The 13,333-nt window shown below is 28.7% G+C and overlaps 1 protein-coding gene across 4 annotated transcripts in view; it reads right to left on the reverse strand.

Moving 5' to 3' along the window:
* Positions 1–6,538: 6,538 nt before the first annotated feature.
* The window catches only part of LOC117175654 (probable serine/threonine-protein kinase nek3), a 56,180-nt gene continuing 49,385 nt past the window's right edge, over positions 6,539–13,333 (reverse strand). For all 4 annotated transcript variants that reach the window (XM_033365374.1, XM_033365377.1, XM_033365376.1 and 1 more), the window contains one exon: positions 6,539–7,821. In XM_033365374.1, coding sequence (XP_033221265.1) covers positions 7,761–7,821 — 61 coding nt within the window. In that variant the 3' untranslated portion in view covers positions 6,539–7,760. The remainder of the gene's footprint in view (positions 7,822–13,333) is intronic.

Below are 13,333 nucleotides of genomic sequence, written 5' to 3' on the forward strand. Positions count from 1 at the left end.
CCCCCCCCCTCACCCTGATATTCTCATTTTCTCTACTTCATCTACTTTCCCGGCCCTCATTCAACCCACTTCCCCTCTTCTTATTTTCTCTACTTCCTTAGCTATACTTTCCCCTTACGTCCACCTTCTCGTGTACCCATACTTCCCCTACCCTCATTTTCTTTGCTTCCCTTCCCTTCATTTATTTTCACTTACCTTTCTCCAATATCCTCGTTTCCTCATTTCTATCTACTTTTGCTCCTCCTTTTACCTACTTTCCTTTACTTACTCTTTTTTTATTTAAAATCATTTTTTTTTATTCAATATCATACCAATGATATTGTTTTAAAGGTCTCGAAAAAAACAATCAATTGAATTTACCACAAATAATTTTTTAAACCATTTATTATTATTTATAATAATATTCTCTCAGGATGTATATAAAATTTAAGTTTTTTCTAAAATTTGTCACATTTTGTCCAGTTTTCAATTAGTCATGCAATGGTTAATTAAAGTTAATAAGAATACTTGTTTATACAATTTATTATTATTTTTAATAATTTAATCTTAGAATAGATTTAGAAAGACGCAGTTTTTTTCCGAATTCTTCAACTTATTTTCACCTTTTTAGTTATTGCAAGGCAATAGTCAATTATATTTATCAGAAATAATTGTTTAAACCATTTAATGTTATTTATAATCATATTCTCTTTGAATAATGCTAGAAAGTTTCCGTTTTTAAAAAATTTTCACGTTTTTCCACTTTTCAAGTAGAGTAATCCAATAATTATTGACAATTAATAAGAATCATTTCTTACGTAATTTGTTATTAATTTTAATAATTTTCTCTTATAGTAGAGTTTGAAAGTCGTGGTTTTTTCCGAATTCTTCAAGTTATTTTTAAATTTTTAGTTAGTAAAGGGAAATAATCAATTATATTTATCGAAAATAATTTTTGAAATCATTCATTATTATTTATAATAATATTATCTTAGAATAATAATACTCGAAGGTTTCAGTTTTTTCTCAAAATGTTCACTTTTTGTCCACGATTCAATTAGGGTGACGTAAGACTTGATGGAAGTTAATCAGCATAATTTTTTTAACTTTTTATTATTATTTTTAATCATTTTCTCTAAGAATATAGTTCTCAAGTCGCGAATTTTCCGATTTTTTCAAGCTTTTAATCAGAGTGAGGCATTATTCAGTTAAACTTAACAGAAAGAATTGTTTAAGCCATTTATTATTATTTGTAACCATATTTCCTTAGCATCGTCTCTCAGATTTTTGCTAGAAAGTTGCATTTTTTTCAGAAATTTTGGAACTTTGCTCTGGCCTTTTAGTAATGAAGAAACAATAAATCAACATTAGAGATTTTTTAAACAATCTGTTTCTTTTTTGTGAATGAATTTCTCTGAACTAAAACAAATATTTGAAATATTTTTGCAATTTTCTAAATTGATTATTTAAAAAGAAGATAATTATAAACAATGATAAATTATTTACACAATTGTGTTTGATAACATGAATTAAGTATTACCTCACTGCAATTAAAAAGTGGACAAAAAACAAAACATTGCAAAAAAATTGCAACCTTCCATTATCATTCTGAGAAAATTGTAATTCTTGCTAAGTATTGTTCGCTAATAATACTAAACACTTGCGGTTTTTTCTGAAATTTTAACATTAGTCAAAGTAGGCACTGAGCGCCAAAAAGAAAGGGTTCCGTAGCCTATCGAGACTCTAGTCGTACACACCTTCCCTCCCATACTTACTCTCTCCTACACCCTCTGCTACCTCTACTTCCCCACACCGAAATTCTCACTTCGTTTTCCCTTCCTTCCCGAACTTCACCCTCCACTACTTTCCACTCTCCTCCTCACTCAGCAAACAATCCCCTCAGCCCTCCCCCATACTAGCCATAATTTCTAATCATTTTATCCTACTTCTTCTCACATCTTATAATTCGCCTCCCGAATTTCACCTCATTTCCCCTATCCTTATCTCTCCTCACTTTCCCTCGCTTTCTCTACTCTCCCTTCATTGGCACTAATTTCCCCTACTTTGGATCCCCTCATTTAACATATTTCTCCCCATCTCACCTATTTCCCCTCCCCTCCTTTTCCTTCCTCTATTTCCCTTAATTTTTTCTTCTTTTCCTACCGCTATGTCAGGTTCTCTCATTTCCTCATATTCATCCGTAGTTCCCCTCCTCTGATTACCCCCCATTCTCCCCCTGATAACCCTAGGCCCTTTTACCCTACTTATGCTGTTTCCCGACACTTCCCTTATTTAATTTCCCTTAACTTATTTTTCCTGCTTTCCATTTCCTCATTTCTTCTACATTACATCCTCATTGCCCCCAGTTTTCCCTCCCCCAATTCCCTTCTTTTTCTCTCTACGTTTCTACTTTCTCTAATTCTACTCCAATAATTTCCTCTCTTTTTACCTTCGCCGCCCATAGTTTCCCCTTACTTCCCTATTTTCCCATACTTCCATCCTCTAATTTCCCCTACAATTCCACTCTTACTTGCTTCTTACTTCCCCTCACTTTCCGTACTCTCCTTATTTCCCCTAATTTCGCTATTTTTCATCCCCTTCTTTACCATAGGAACCCTTCCCTGATTTTCTCACTTTCTCTCTCCTTATTTCCCCTACTACCCCGTCTATTATGTCCCCTTACTTCGCCTAATTTTATTCACTTTCCCTATACTGATTTTCCCTATTTTAGCTTCCCTCATTTCCCAATACTTCGCTCACTGAATTCATCAGAGAAGGTATTACATTTATGTACCATTTGACCCCCCCCCCCCCCCCCCAGTTTCTGTCAAATGTCCACATTTTGAGACCCCCTGAATCCGAAAAACAGGTTTTTACGAACGTGCCTGTCTGTATATATGTCTGTATGTCTGTCTGTGAACACTATGACTTTTGAAAAAAATAATCTATTAGATTGGCCTTTGGTACACTTGTTTAGTCTCCTTAACTAAAGGTCAAGTTCGTTAGCCAGCCATTTTAGATGAAAATTCAAAAAGTGGGAATATTTTTAATATTTTTGAGACCACTTTTTTCAAAATTCAAAAATTCTCTGTACGGTTATTCGTAGAATTAAAAAAATTTAACAATTTATCCCACTGACTTTTTTCGAAAAATCAAAAATTAGTGGGGTTATAGCATTTTCAAAATCCGAAAAAAACAAACCAAAATAAACAATTTAAGCCAAAAAAACACATGATACGAAAAAAAAAGTCTGGGGGAGAAAAACGTTGCTTTTTGAAAGCCCTACAAGATTATGATAACAACTTTTTTAATTTGGTCGAAAAGTTGAAAATTCCAAATTTGAACGTACCAAAAAATTTTTGATACATTTTTTTAAGATTTATAAATTCTATGTACAGTTGTTCATAGTACTCAGAAACTCAAACAATTTATCCCCATGAGATTTTTCTATGAAAAGAAAATTATCAGAGTTAGAGCATTTTCAAAATCAAAAAAAAAAACTAAAATGAACATTTTAAGATAAACAACGCATGATATGAAAAAAAGTTAGAAGAAAAACTTTGCTTTTTGAAAGCCCTACAGGAGTGTGATAACAACTTTTTAATTTGTTTGAAAAATTGAACATTCCAAACTTGATCGTACCAAAAATAATGAAAAATCAAAAAATTCTATTTTTTGGTCAAACTACGCAAGATACGAAAAAAATAAAAAAGCTCAAATTGCGCGCCCTGGAAAGAACTAAAAATTTATAATGAATCACTTTTTGATATAAGCTATGAAAAAAAAATGAGACAAAACTTGTTCATCCAAAAAAGAGCTAGAATTTTTGATGGGACACGTAGTTTTTGCTTTAGTCGTAAAAAATAGCATTCTAAACAAAAATATTAAATTTGTTTGAAAAAACGACACAAGGTATGAACTTAAATTATCAGACAACAGTTGCTCGTCTTAAAAGATCTATAAATTTATTATTAATCATTTTTCGATAGAACGAGTAGATTTTCTTTTAATCGTAAAACATAAGATAAAAAATGCTGAAATGAACTTTTTGGAAAAAGCACAGAAAATACGAAAGAGGACATAGGCTCCTATATAGGACCCTATATATGTTCCTGTATTAAACCCTATGCAGATGCGCAGTAGTTTTTATTTAATCGTGAAAAATATTAAAAATTAAAAAAATTTATAAAAAGAAGGAAATAAGTATTAGTATGATTCAATTTTTATGCATATTATGAATTGTAATGATTTAGATTTATTGAAATGATACATGTTTCACAGCAGCTTAGAATACAATTTAAAGCAAAATAAGAAACAAATAGAAAAATAATCATGATCAATATAATTTGCTTTGTATTTTTCAATTTTTTAATAAGTAATCCCTGGAAGAGTTACATAAAAAATGTGTTATAATTGATATAAAAGTGTTCTTTATAATGTAGAAAAGTTGACATGTTGGACAAAATCGAGTGCGAAGCACGAGATACGTGTTGAGAATGTATTCGTTAAAGCCAAAAGAGCTTTAACAAAAGAGAGTCAAAATCACAAAATTACATTTGTCGGTCCGTTCACCTTTGATTTTAAAAAGTCTGTGCCCGAATTCGTAAGAAATGCAGACTAAGCGCGGAGTGCGATTGCCATCAGTCGCGTGCCGTAGGTGCGCTCAAACTCTCGAGCTAAGCTTTTTTAACGAAAGAGAATTCACAATCACAAAATTAAAGTAGTGGATGTTTTGAGTCTTAATTTTTAAATCTTTGCGCAAGAATGTGGGAAAATATAAAAACCGAGAGCGTAGCGCGAGGTAAATACATAATCGAGCGTGAAGCGAGAGATAAATGTGCAATCCAGCGCGAAGCGCGAGAACCAACAGTCGCGCGCTCAAACTTGCGACCAAATTTGTTCCAAACTATTTAAATGATACAATTTTTGACTAAAAATATAATGTTCAGGAGACAGTTGCATTAAAAAAAATAGAAATAGGGAAATTAATCACTAACAAGCGCATGGTGTCAGGGTGGCCGCAAAATATCATTGTCAAAATAATTCCCTCATTTTTTCCTTACCATTAATATCAAAAGGTCTGAAACCACAGCTTGCGAGATTTCTAGCGCAGAATCTTATAAACGGAATAAAGTAATTTTAAACAGAAATAACAAAAATATTCCTTTATTTTTTTCCACTTTTCCCGTGGAATTGGTGGAATTCGTGGAACTGATGAAATTCGTGGAACTCGTGGAATCCATTTAATTCACGGTATTCTTGCAATTTGAAGAAAGTTATGGAATTGAAGGAGTTGATGAATTTCAAGGAATGCAAGGACTTCATGGAATTGAAGGAATTTCTGGAATTCAAAAAGTTGATGGGCTTCAAGGAATTCGTGGAATTCAAGAAACTCCTGGAATTCATTTAAATTACGGCATTCCTGGAATTCTAAGAACTCATGGAATTCAAGAAATTTAAGGACTTAATGGAATTCTAGGAATATATGGAATTCAAGGACTTCAATAAATTCATGGAATTTAAAGACTTCATGGAATTCATGGAAATCGAGGTCTTCGTGGAAATTAAGGAACTCATGTAATTCTTTTAATTCACGGACTACGCGGACTTCATGGAATTCAAGGACTTCGTGGAATTCAAGAACTTCATGGAATTTATGGAATTCAAGAGCTTCAGGGAATTTACGTAAATCGAGGATTACATGGAATTCTCGTAATTCACGGACTTCATGGGATACAAGGAACTCATGGAATTCTCGAATTGCACGGACTGCATGGCATTCACAGAAATTCATGGAAAACGAGGACTTCATGGAATTGAAGGAACTCATAGGGTTCTTGTGATTCACCAGATTCAAGGATTTCATGGAGATTAAGGACTTCATCGAATTTAAGGAATTCAAGGAACTTATGGAATTCAAGAACTTTATGGGATTCAAGGAATTCATCGACATCGAGGAAATTATGTAATTTAAGGAACTCGTGGAATTCTTCTAATTCACGGATTTCAAGGACTTTATCAAATTCAAAGATTTCATGGAATTCAAAGATTTCATGGAATTCAAGGACTTCATGCAATTCAAGGAATGTATTTAATTCAAGAAATTTAGGTTATTCAAGAAATTCATGGAATTACTGTAATTACTGGAATTAATGGAAATCATGGAATTCCAAGAATTTCACAGAATTCACGAAATTCTCTGAATTGGCAAAATTCAAGAAATTGAAGGATTTGCTTAAAATCATGGAATTCCATGAATTTTTTAAAATACCATAAACTTCTCGCCTTCCATGAATTCATTCCATTTAAACATTCTGTCTAAGTTTCACTTCCACCGCGCCTCCCTCGACACATCTTTCTTTAAAATTACTACATACATTTTTACCTGTTCCAATTTTATACTGGATAACAACTTCTGTTTCCGTTTTTCACATTTTCAGCGCCTTTCAAAATGCTTCAGCTTCAATTTTTTCCAAAAAGTGTCGATTTTCCATGGTATTTTCAAATATCACTAATTTAAAGAGAAATGGAGGAAAAGGGGAAATAAAGAAAACGATAATTGCAGTGTCTGGATTGGCTTTATTTGGTCACTTGCATCGTGTACATTCGTTTGTTCAGAGTATTAATACTCTCTTTATTACATCCTTCACATTTTCTACTTTCACCATAATTTTATCATCAAGATAATTATCTTTGCCTCATTTCTATTAAAAGACTTTTTTTAATCATCCAGCGACTCCGATGCTTTTCACCTCCTCCGAGGTATGAACTTTTACAAATACATTGTTTCTGTATACACGTACGTTTTTTCGACATACTTGGGTTTTTTTTTTTTTTAGGGATTCGTGAAGGGAAGCATAAGGATATCAAGGAGTCTGGGATTAAGGAGGGTGTTAAACTTCTAGGGAGTTAAAATATAATTGGGAAATACGATTACGATAATTCATTAATAATTACAGAAAATAACAAGGAAATAGAATAGAGCTTCGAGTGCTTTTTTGTCTTACCATCGTGCAGCTTTTGCAAAAGATCAAAGAAATCGACCTCTTGCCTCTTTTTTTTTATCATTTTTCTTTTTTGTACGTTATCAATTATCAATTTTGTCAGAATCAACATTCTCATTCATAATATTATCGTTATTTTTATTATTATTATTTTTTTTATTATTATTAATCTGCGCGTGAATTCTTGTTTGGCCTTCGACATCTCTGCAATTCCAGAGTGGGCCAAACGGGGATAAAAAGGGGCATAAAATATACAAGAGTAATAATATCCTAGGGAAGAAGGACAAGTGAATTTCACGATTTTTTCAAAAAGCAAAACAATGGGGATAATTCGTCAACAATATACATATAATAATTAATCAATCGGGAATCACGCGTACTAATTTCTCGACGATTTGCATCATCATCGAGCGAGGCATCAGGTATACACTTTTTTTGCTTTCTTTTCTTTTTTTATCTCTTTCTCTCTCCCTCTCTCTCTCTCTTTCTTCTGATAAACGGTTAATGATAATAAAAACATCATCCAAACAAACTTCAATATTACAAGTTTCTTCGCATCCTCGTGTTTCCTGACTTTTGTTTTGCCTTAATTAAACTGTTGCCTATAGGTGGCAAGGGAGATAACAGTGCCATCTTGGATTCATGCATAACAAATTCCACATGCCAAGAGGACCCCCATGCCAAATATTACAGTTTCGCCTCCTTTGTCGAGATATCGACAAATTTCTAAGCTAAAACATAACTTGCGGGTCACGCATCTTTTGCAGAATTTTTTTTTTATAAAGTCAAGGGACGCAACGCTGCCAGCGGCCGGTATCTGAAGCTGCTACTGTGTCTCCTGTTAAACAAATTGGTTCAACTGATTTAAATTCTGCTTACCTTCAGGGCTTTCCAAATTTTTTTTTTTTTTTTTTTAATTTTTGTTAAGGGTGTCTAATCAAATCATGAAAAATAGGGAAAACATATTCTCTTTAGTAAACTCAATCTGGGTATTATATCATTAATAGGGTTACACCCGTTCCTACACAATTTTTTTCCACACAAAATATATTTAAAATAAGTATACTGATCATATTTTTCCTACACTAAACTGCTTCTACGCAAAACGTTTCCTACACAGAATTTAATACTGTTATATTTTTCGTACACCAAATTTTTTCTACACAAAATGTTTCCTACAAAGAATATAATATTGTTAAATAGTTTAATATTTTTCCTCCACAAAATATTTTCTACACAAAACATTGCCTACACAGACTTTAATACATTAAATAAAATATTCTTTGCAAAAAGTAGATCCTACACAAGATGAAATTATTATAGTTTTAATTGAAATCGTGCTGTTATTATATAGAAAATATTCTCAGGAAAAATATTGAACATTATAATTTTGTGTACAATGTTTATAGACTATCTTGATAATAAAATCGTAATACTATTTAGTTACGTGTAGAATATACATATTCTGTGTATAAAATATTTTGTGTAGGTGAAAATAAAAATCTCAAACAATATTCAATCCTGTGTAGGAAATCTTCTGCATAGAAATATGTTGTGTAGGAAAAACATAATAGTATTAAATTCTGTGTAGGAAACATTTGGTGTAGAAAAAGTTTTGTGTAGGATAAATATAACAGTTTTAAATTCCGTGTAAGAAATATTTTGTGTAGGAAAAACAAACTACCAAACAATATTAAATTATGTGTAGGAAACATTTGGTGTATAAAAAGTTTGGCGTAGGAAAAATATAACAGTATTAAATTCTGTGTAGAAAATATTTTATGTAGGAAAAAAATAAAACTACCAAACAATATTAAATTATGTGTAGAAAATATTCTGTGTAGAAAAAATTTTCTGTAGGAAAAATATAACAGTATTAAATTCCGTGTAGGAAATATTTTGTGTAGGAAAAAAATAAAACTACCAAACAATATCAAATGCCTTGTAGGAAATATTTTGTGTAGAAAAACCGATGTGTAGGAATAATATATTAGATTAAATTCTGTGTAATTAAAAAAAAAATAGTTCAATATTTCACCAAAGTTATAATTCAACTATTTTGAAGCAAATTTAACTATCAGGTTGAAAATTTATGAATTTTGTTAAAATTTCTTCTTTTTTGTAGAAAATCAATTTTTTATTTTTACCTATTTTGTGGAAAATTCAAGGATTTGGTAGAAAATGTAAATATTTGGTTCAAAATTTATGAATTTTGTTGCCATTTTTTTTAAAGTAGAAAATCAATTTTTTGTTAAAAATGCGGCTATTAATTATATATTAATCTATTTTTTTGTTAAAAATTAGGCTGGCTTAATTAAATCAAACTTTTTTTGTAATTTAAATTATAATCTTTTTTGTTGAAATATCAACTCATCCTTTTTGTTAAAAATTCATCTTTTTAGGATAAAAATTTAATTTCTTGGTTGAAAATTGAACTACTTTCATAAAAGTTCATTTTTTTAGTCAAAGATTCATCACTTTAGTTGAAAATTCATTTTTTTATGTTTCTAATGTAAAAAATTAATTTTTTAAACTAAAAATTTAACTGTTTTGTTTAAAATTCAGCTGATTGGTTATGAATTAACTTTTGGTTGAAAATTAATATTATCGGGTAAAAATTGAACTATTTTTATAAATAATTCGTCTTTTAGGCTTGAAAATTCAATAATTTGGTATAAAATTAAACTGTTTGGTATAAAATTCGCGTTTCTAATAATTAATTTTATTTATTTATTTAATTTATTAATTCTACGGAATGAAAAATTAAGTACTCCATTTTTGGGTAAATTGGTTAAAAATTAATCTGTTTTGGTTGAAAATTATCTTATTTTTACTGAAAATTCTATTTTAGTGTAGAAAATATGTATTTTTAACTGGAAAATTCAAAATTTTTATAAAAATTAACTTATTTCGTTTAAAATTTATGTATTTCAACGAAAATTCTTTTTTAGTGAAAACATAATTTTTTTGTATTAAAAATCAATTTTTAAACTAGAAACTGAACAATTTTGCAAGATAATAGTTGAGTTTTCATCCAATAAAGATTCCAGATGACTTTTTGATAAACTATCAACTCTTACATTTTTTGTTTAAAATTCATCTTTTTAAGTTGAAAATGTAACTCTTTGGTTGAAAGTTAAATTATTTTCGTAACAGTCCATATTTTTGCAAACTGAATTAGTTCAATTTTCAGTTTAAGGATCTAATTTTCAACAAAAAGAAAAAGAATTTTTAAAAAATGTACAATTTTCAACCTTTGTAAAAAACTCTAAGGGTTGGTAGAAAATTTAAATATTTGGTTGAAAATTCGTATTTTTTTTGTAGAAAATCGACCTTTTTGGTTAAAACTGCGTCTAGCTGGTTGAGAATAATCTTTTTTATGTGAGGATTTAATTATTTTATTAAAAATTCGGCTGAGGGTTTAATTTAAATTATACATATATATATTTTCTTAATATCAACTCATACTATTTTAAAAAACGATTTTTTAACAAAATACATGAATTTACAAACAAATAGTTCATTTTCTTACTAAAAAATTAATTTTCAAGAACAAAATTAATTTTTAACAAGAAAGTTCAATTTGCAGCCAAAAAAATTAATTTCCAAGAAAGACGATTAATCTTTTGCTATAAAGGCAAATTTTCAACAAAATAAAGTTATTTTATTCTAAAAAAAAAATAATTTTTCACACAAAAAAAAATAATTTTCAACAAAATTTTCAACGGAAAATATAAAATTTGAATTAAAATCATAAATCTTCAATTTAAGAAATTAATTTTTAAGAAAAGAGAATAAATTTTTCAAAGTTAGTTGATTTTTTAACCAAAAACATGAATTTTAAATTAAGATAACTTTACTACAAAAAAAAAACAATTTTCAACAAATTAAAGAAGGTTAATAAATAAATATTTAATGTTAGAGTTTTAAAAAAAATTAGTTTTCAAACCAGAAATACAACAAATTTTCAACAAAAAAGTTACATTTTCAACTAAAGTTATGAAAATTTTACCAAAATGTTTTATCTTGAATGAGAATATTTGAATTTTCAACCAAAAAGATTAAATTTAAACACAGAAAATTAATTTCCTACCACAAGAGACAAATTTTCCACAAAATACATGAAATTTCAACCAAACAGTGGAATTTTCAACTAAAAAGGGTAAATTCATACCCAAAAATGGAATAATTAAATCTTTTTTAATCAAATTAATTTTTAACAACCAAACAAAAAAAGGAATTTTCAACAAACGAGAAATTTAACTACAAATCAAACTCATAAATTTGCAAAAGTTTCAACCAAGAAGAATAATTTCCTACCAAAAATGGCGAATTTTAAACAAAATGCATGGAATTTTAACGAAATAGTTAAATTGTCTACTAAAAAGAACATAATTGTTCAGCCTTCTAGTTGAATTTTCAACTAAACAAGGTGAATTTTCAACCAAAAAGGGAGTAATAAAATTTGTACATAACACAATTAATTTTCAACAAAAATGATGATCTTCAACGTGAATAGATGAATTTTAAAGCCAAAATATCAATGCTTAACTAAAATGATGAATTTTCAACTGTAATTCTTGAAATTTCAACCAGAAAGATAAATTTTTAACCAAGAAAATTAATTTTCTATCAAAAAAAGTCGAATTTTCACCAAAATACATGTATCTCAACCAAATAGTTAACCTTTTTACTAACAAAAAAAAAAATACCATTTTTCACCCATATTTTCAGCCAAAAAGGGAAGTTCAATTTTTAGTTAAAAAATTAATTTTCAACAAAAAAAACAACGAATTTTCAACAAAAAAAGTTATATTTTCAACAAAGATTTTTCAGTCTAGAGAGACAAAAATTTCAAACAAAACTATTAAATTTTCAAACAAACCAAAATTAATTTTCTACCGAAATGAACAGTTAAATAAAGTTTCGAACAAGAAAAAAGAACGAACTTTCAACAACAACAAAATTCAATTTTCAACCAGAGTGATGAATTTTTTTCTACAGTTATGATACTTAACGAGAATTGTCGAATTTTAAACCAAAAATATTAATGTACAACCAAAATGATAAATCTTCAACTGAAATTGTTGAAGTTTCAACCAGAAAGATTAGTTTTCAAGCAAGGCGATTAATCTTCTATCAATAAAGGCGAATTTTCGCCAAAATACATGAAATTTTAAACAAACTATTTGAATTTTGAAATGAAAATATAAATTTTTATCCAAAAATGGAATAGTTAAATTTCTAGTTGAAAAAATTCTTTTTCAATATAAAAAAAAACGAATTTTCAAGGTAAAAAAACAATATTGCAACCAAAAAAGAAATAGGTAAATTTTTAGTTCAAAAAATTAATTTTCAAGCAAAAAATTTGAATTTTCTAACAAAACAAGCGAATTTTCAACTAAATAATTACGTTTTCAACCAAAAAAAAGGAATTTTAAATTAAAATTGTAAATATTCAACCAAAAAAATGAATCTTTAACAAAAGACAAAAAAAATACGAATTTTCAACTAACAAAAATTATTCAGTCTACAGAGAAAAAAATGTAAACCAAACTATTAAATTTTCATCAACAAAAATTATTTTTCTACCAAAAAAAGAAAACGGATTTTCACTTGAATAAAATTAATTTTCAACAAGAAAAAAAAAGAATTTTCAAAAAAAAAACCCGACTTAAACATTAAAATTCAAGTATATGAAAATTGCCCGAAAATTCCAGATTTCCCTATTTTCTAGACGAGTAGACCCTCTATTAGAGATCTTTCAGATACAAAACTAAATTGCTCAGTGCGAATTCGTCTTGACAGGATTTGCAAGGTATTATTTATTTACTAAATTTACTTCTCTAGTAATTAATTATTCACTAGGTTGAAATTTCAGTTTAGCTTCCCTTTAAACTTGCAAATTCCGAGTCCTTTTAAACTTACAAACCATTCAAATTCTAATCCTATCCAATGTCGAGAGCATTACAAGATTAAAATAAATCTCGATAATCGAACAGAGGAGATTGGAAAGCTACACGATTTGAAAGCATTACAATTTATGATATTATTATTCTGCTGCGAATATTTCATTTTTATATACCTCCTCAGTATCATGTTTTTCAAATATTTAGGTCATTGAATTTACTTAACATATCAATAAATAAATAAATACTAAATCAAAATTCTTGGAAGATTTTTTCAGAGATTTAAAATTTTCCATCTACCACTAAAGCAACCATTCCATCTCCTAGGATTGAGAATTAAATAAGTAAGTAGCAAATTTAAAAAAAAATAGTTGAACTTTTAATCAAATATTTGTATTTTTCACGAAATATATGAATTTTTAATTTAATAAACTAATTTTC

This window comes from Belonocnema kinseyi, chromosome 6 (assembly GCF_010883055.1).
Source record: "Belonocnema kinseyi isolate 2016_QV_RU_SX_M_011 chromosome 6, B_treatae_v1, whole genome shotgun sequence".
Taxonomy (NCBI): domain Eukaryota; kingdom Metazoa; phylum Arthropoda; class Insecta; order Hymenoptera; family Cynipidae; genus Belonocnema; species Belonocnema kinseyi.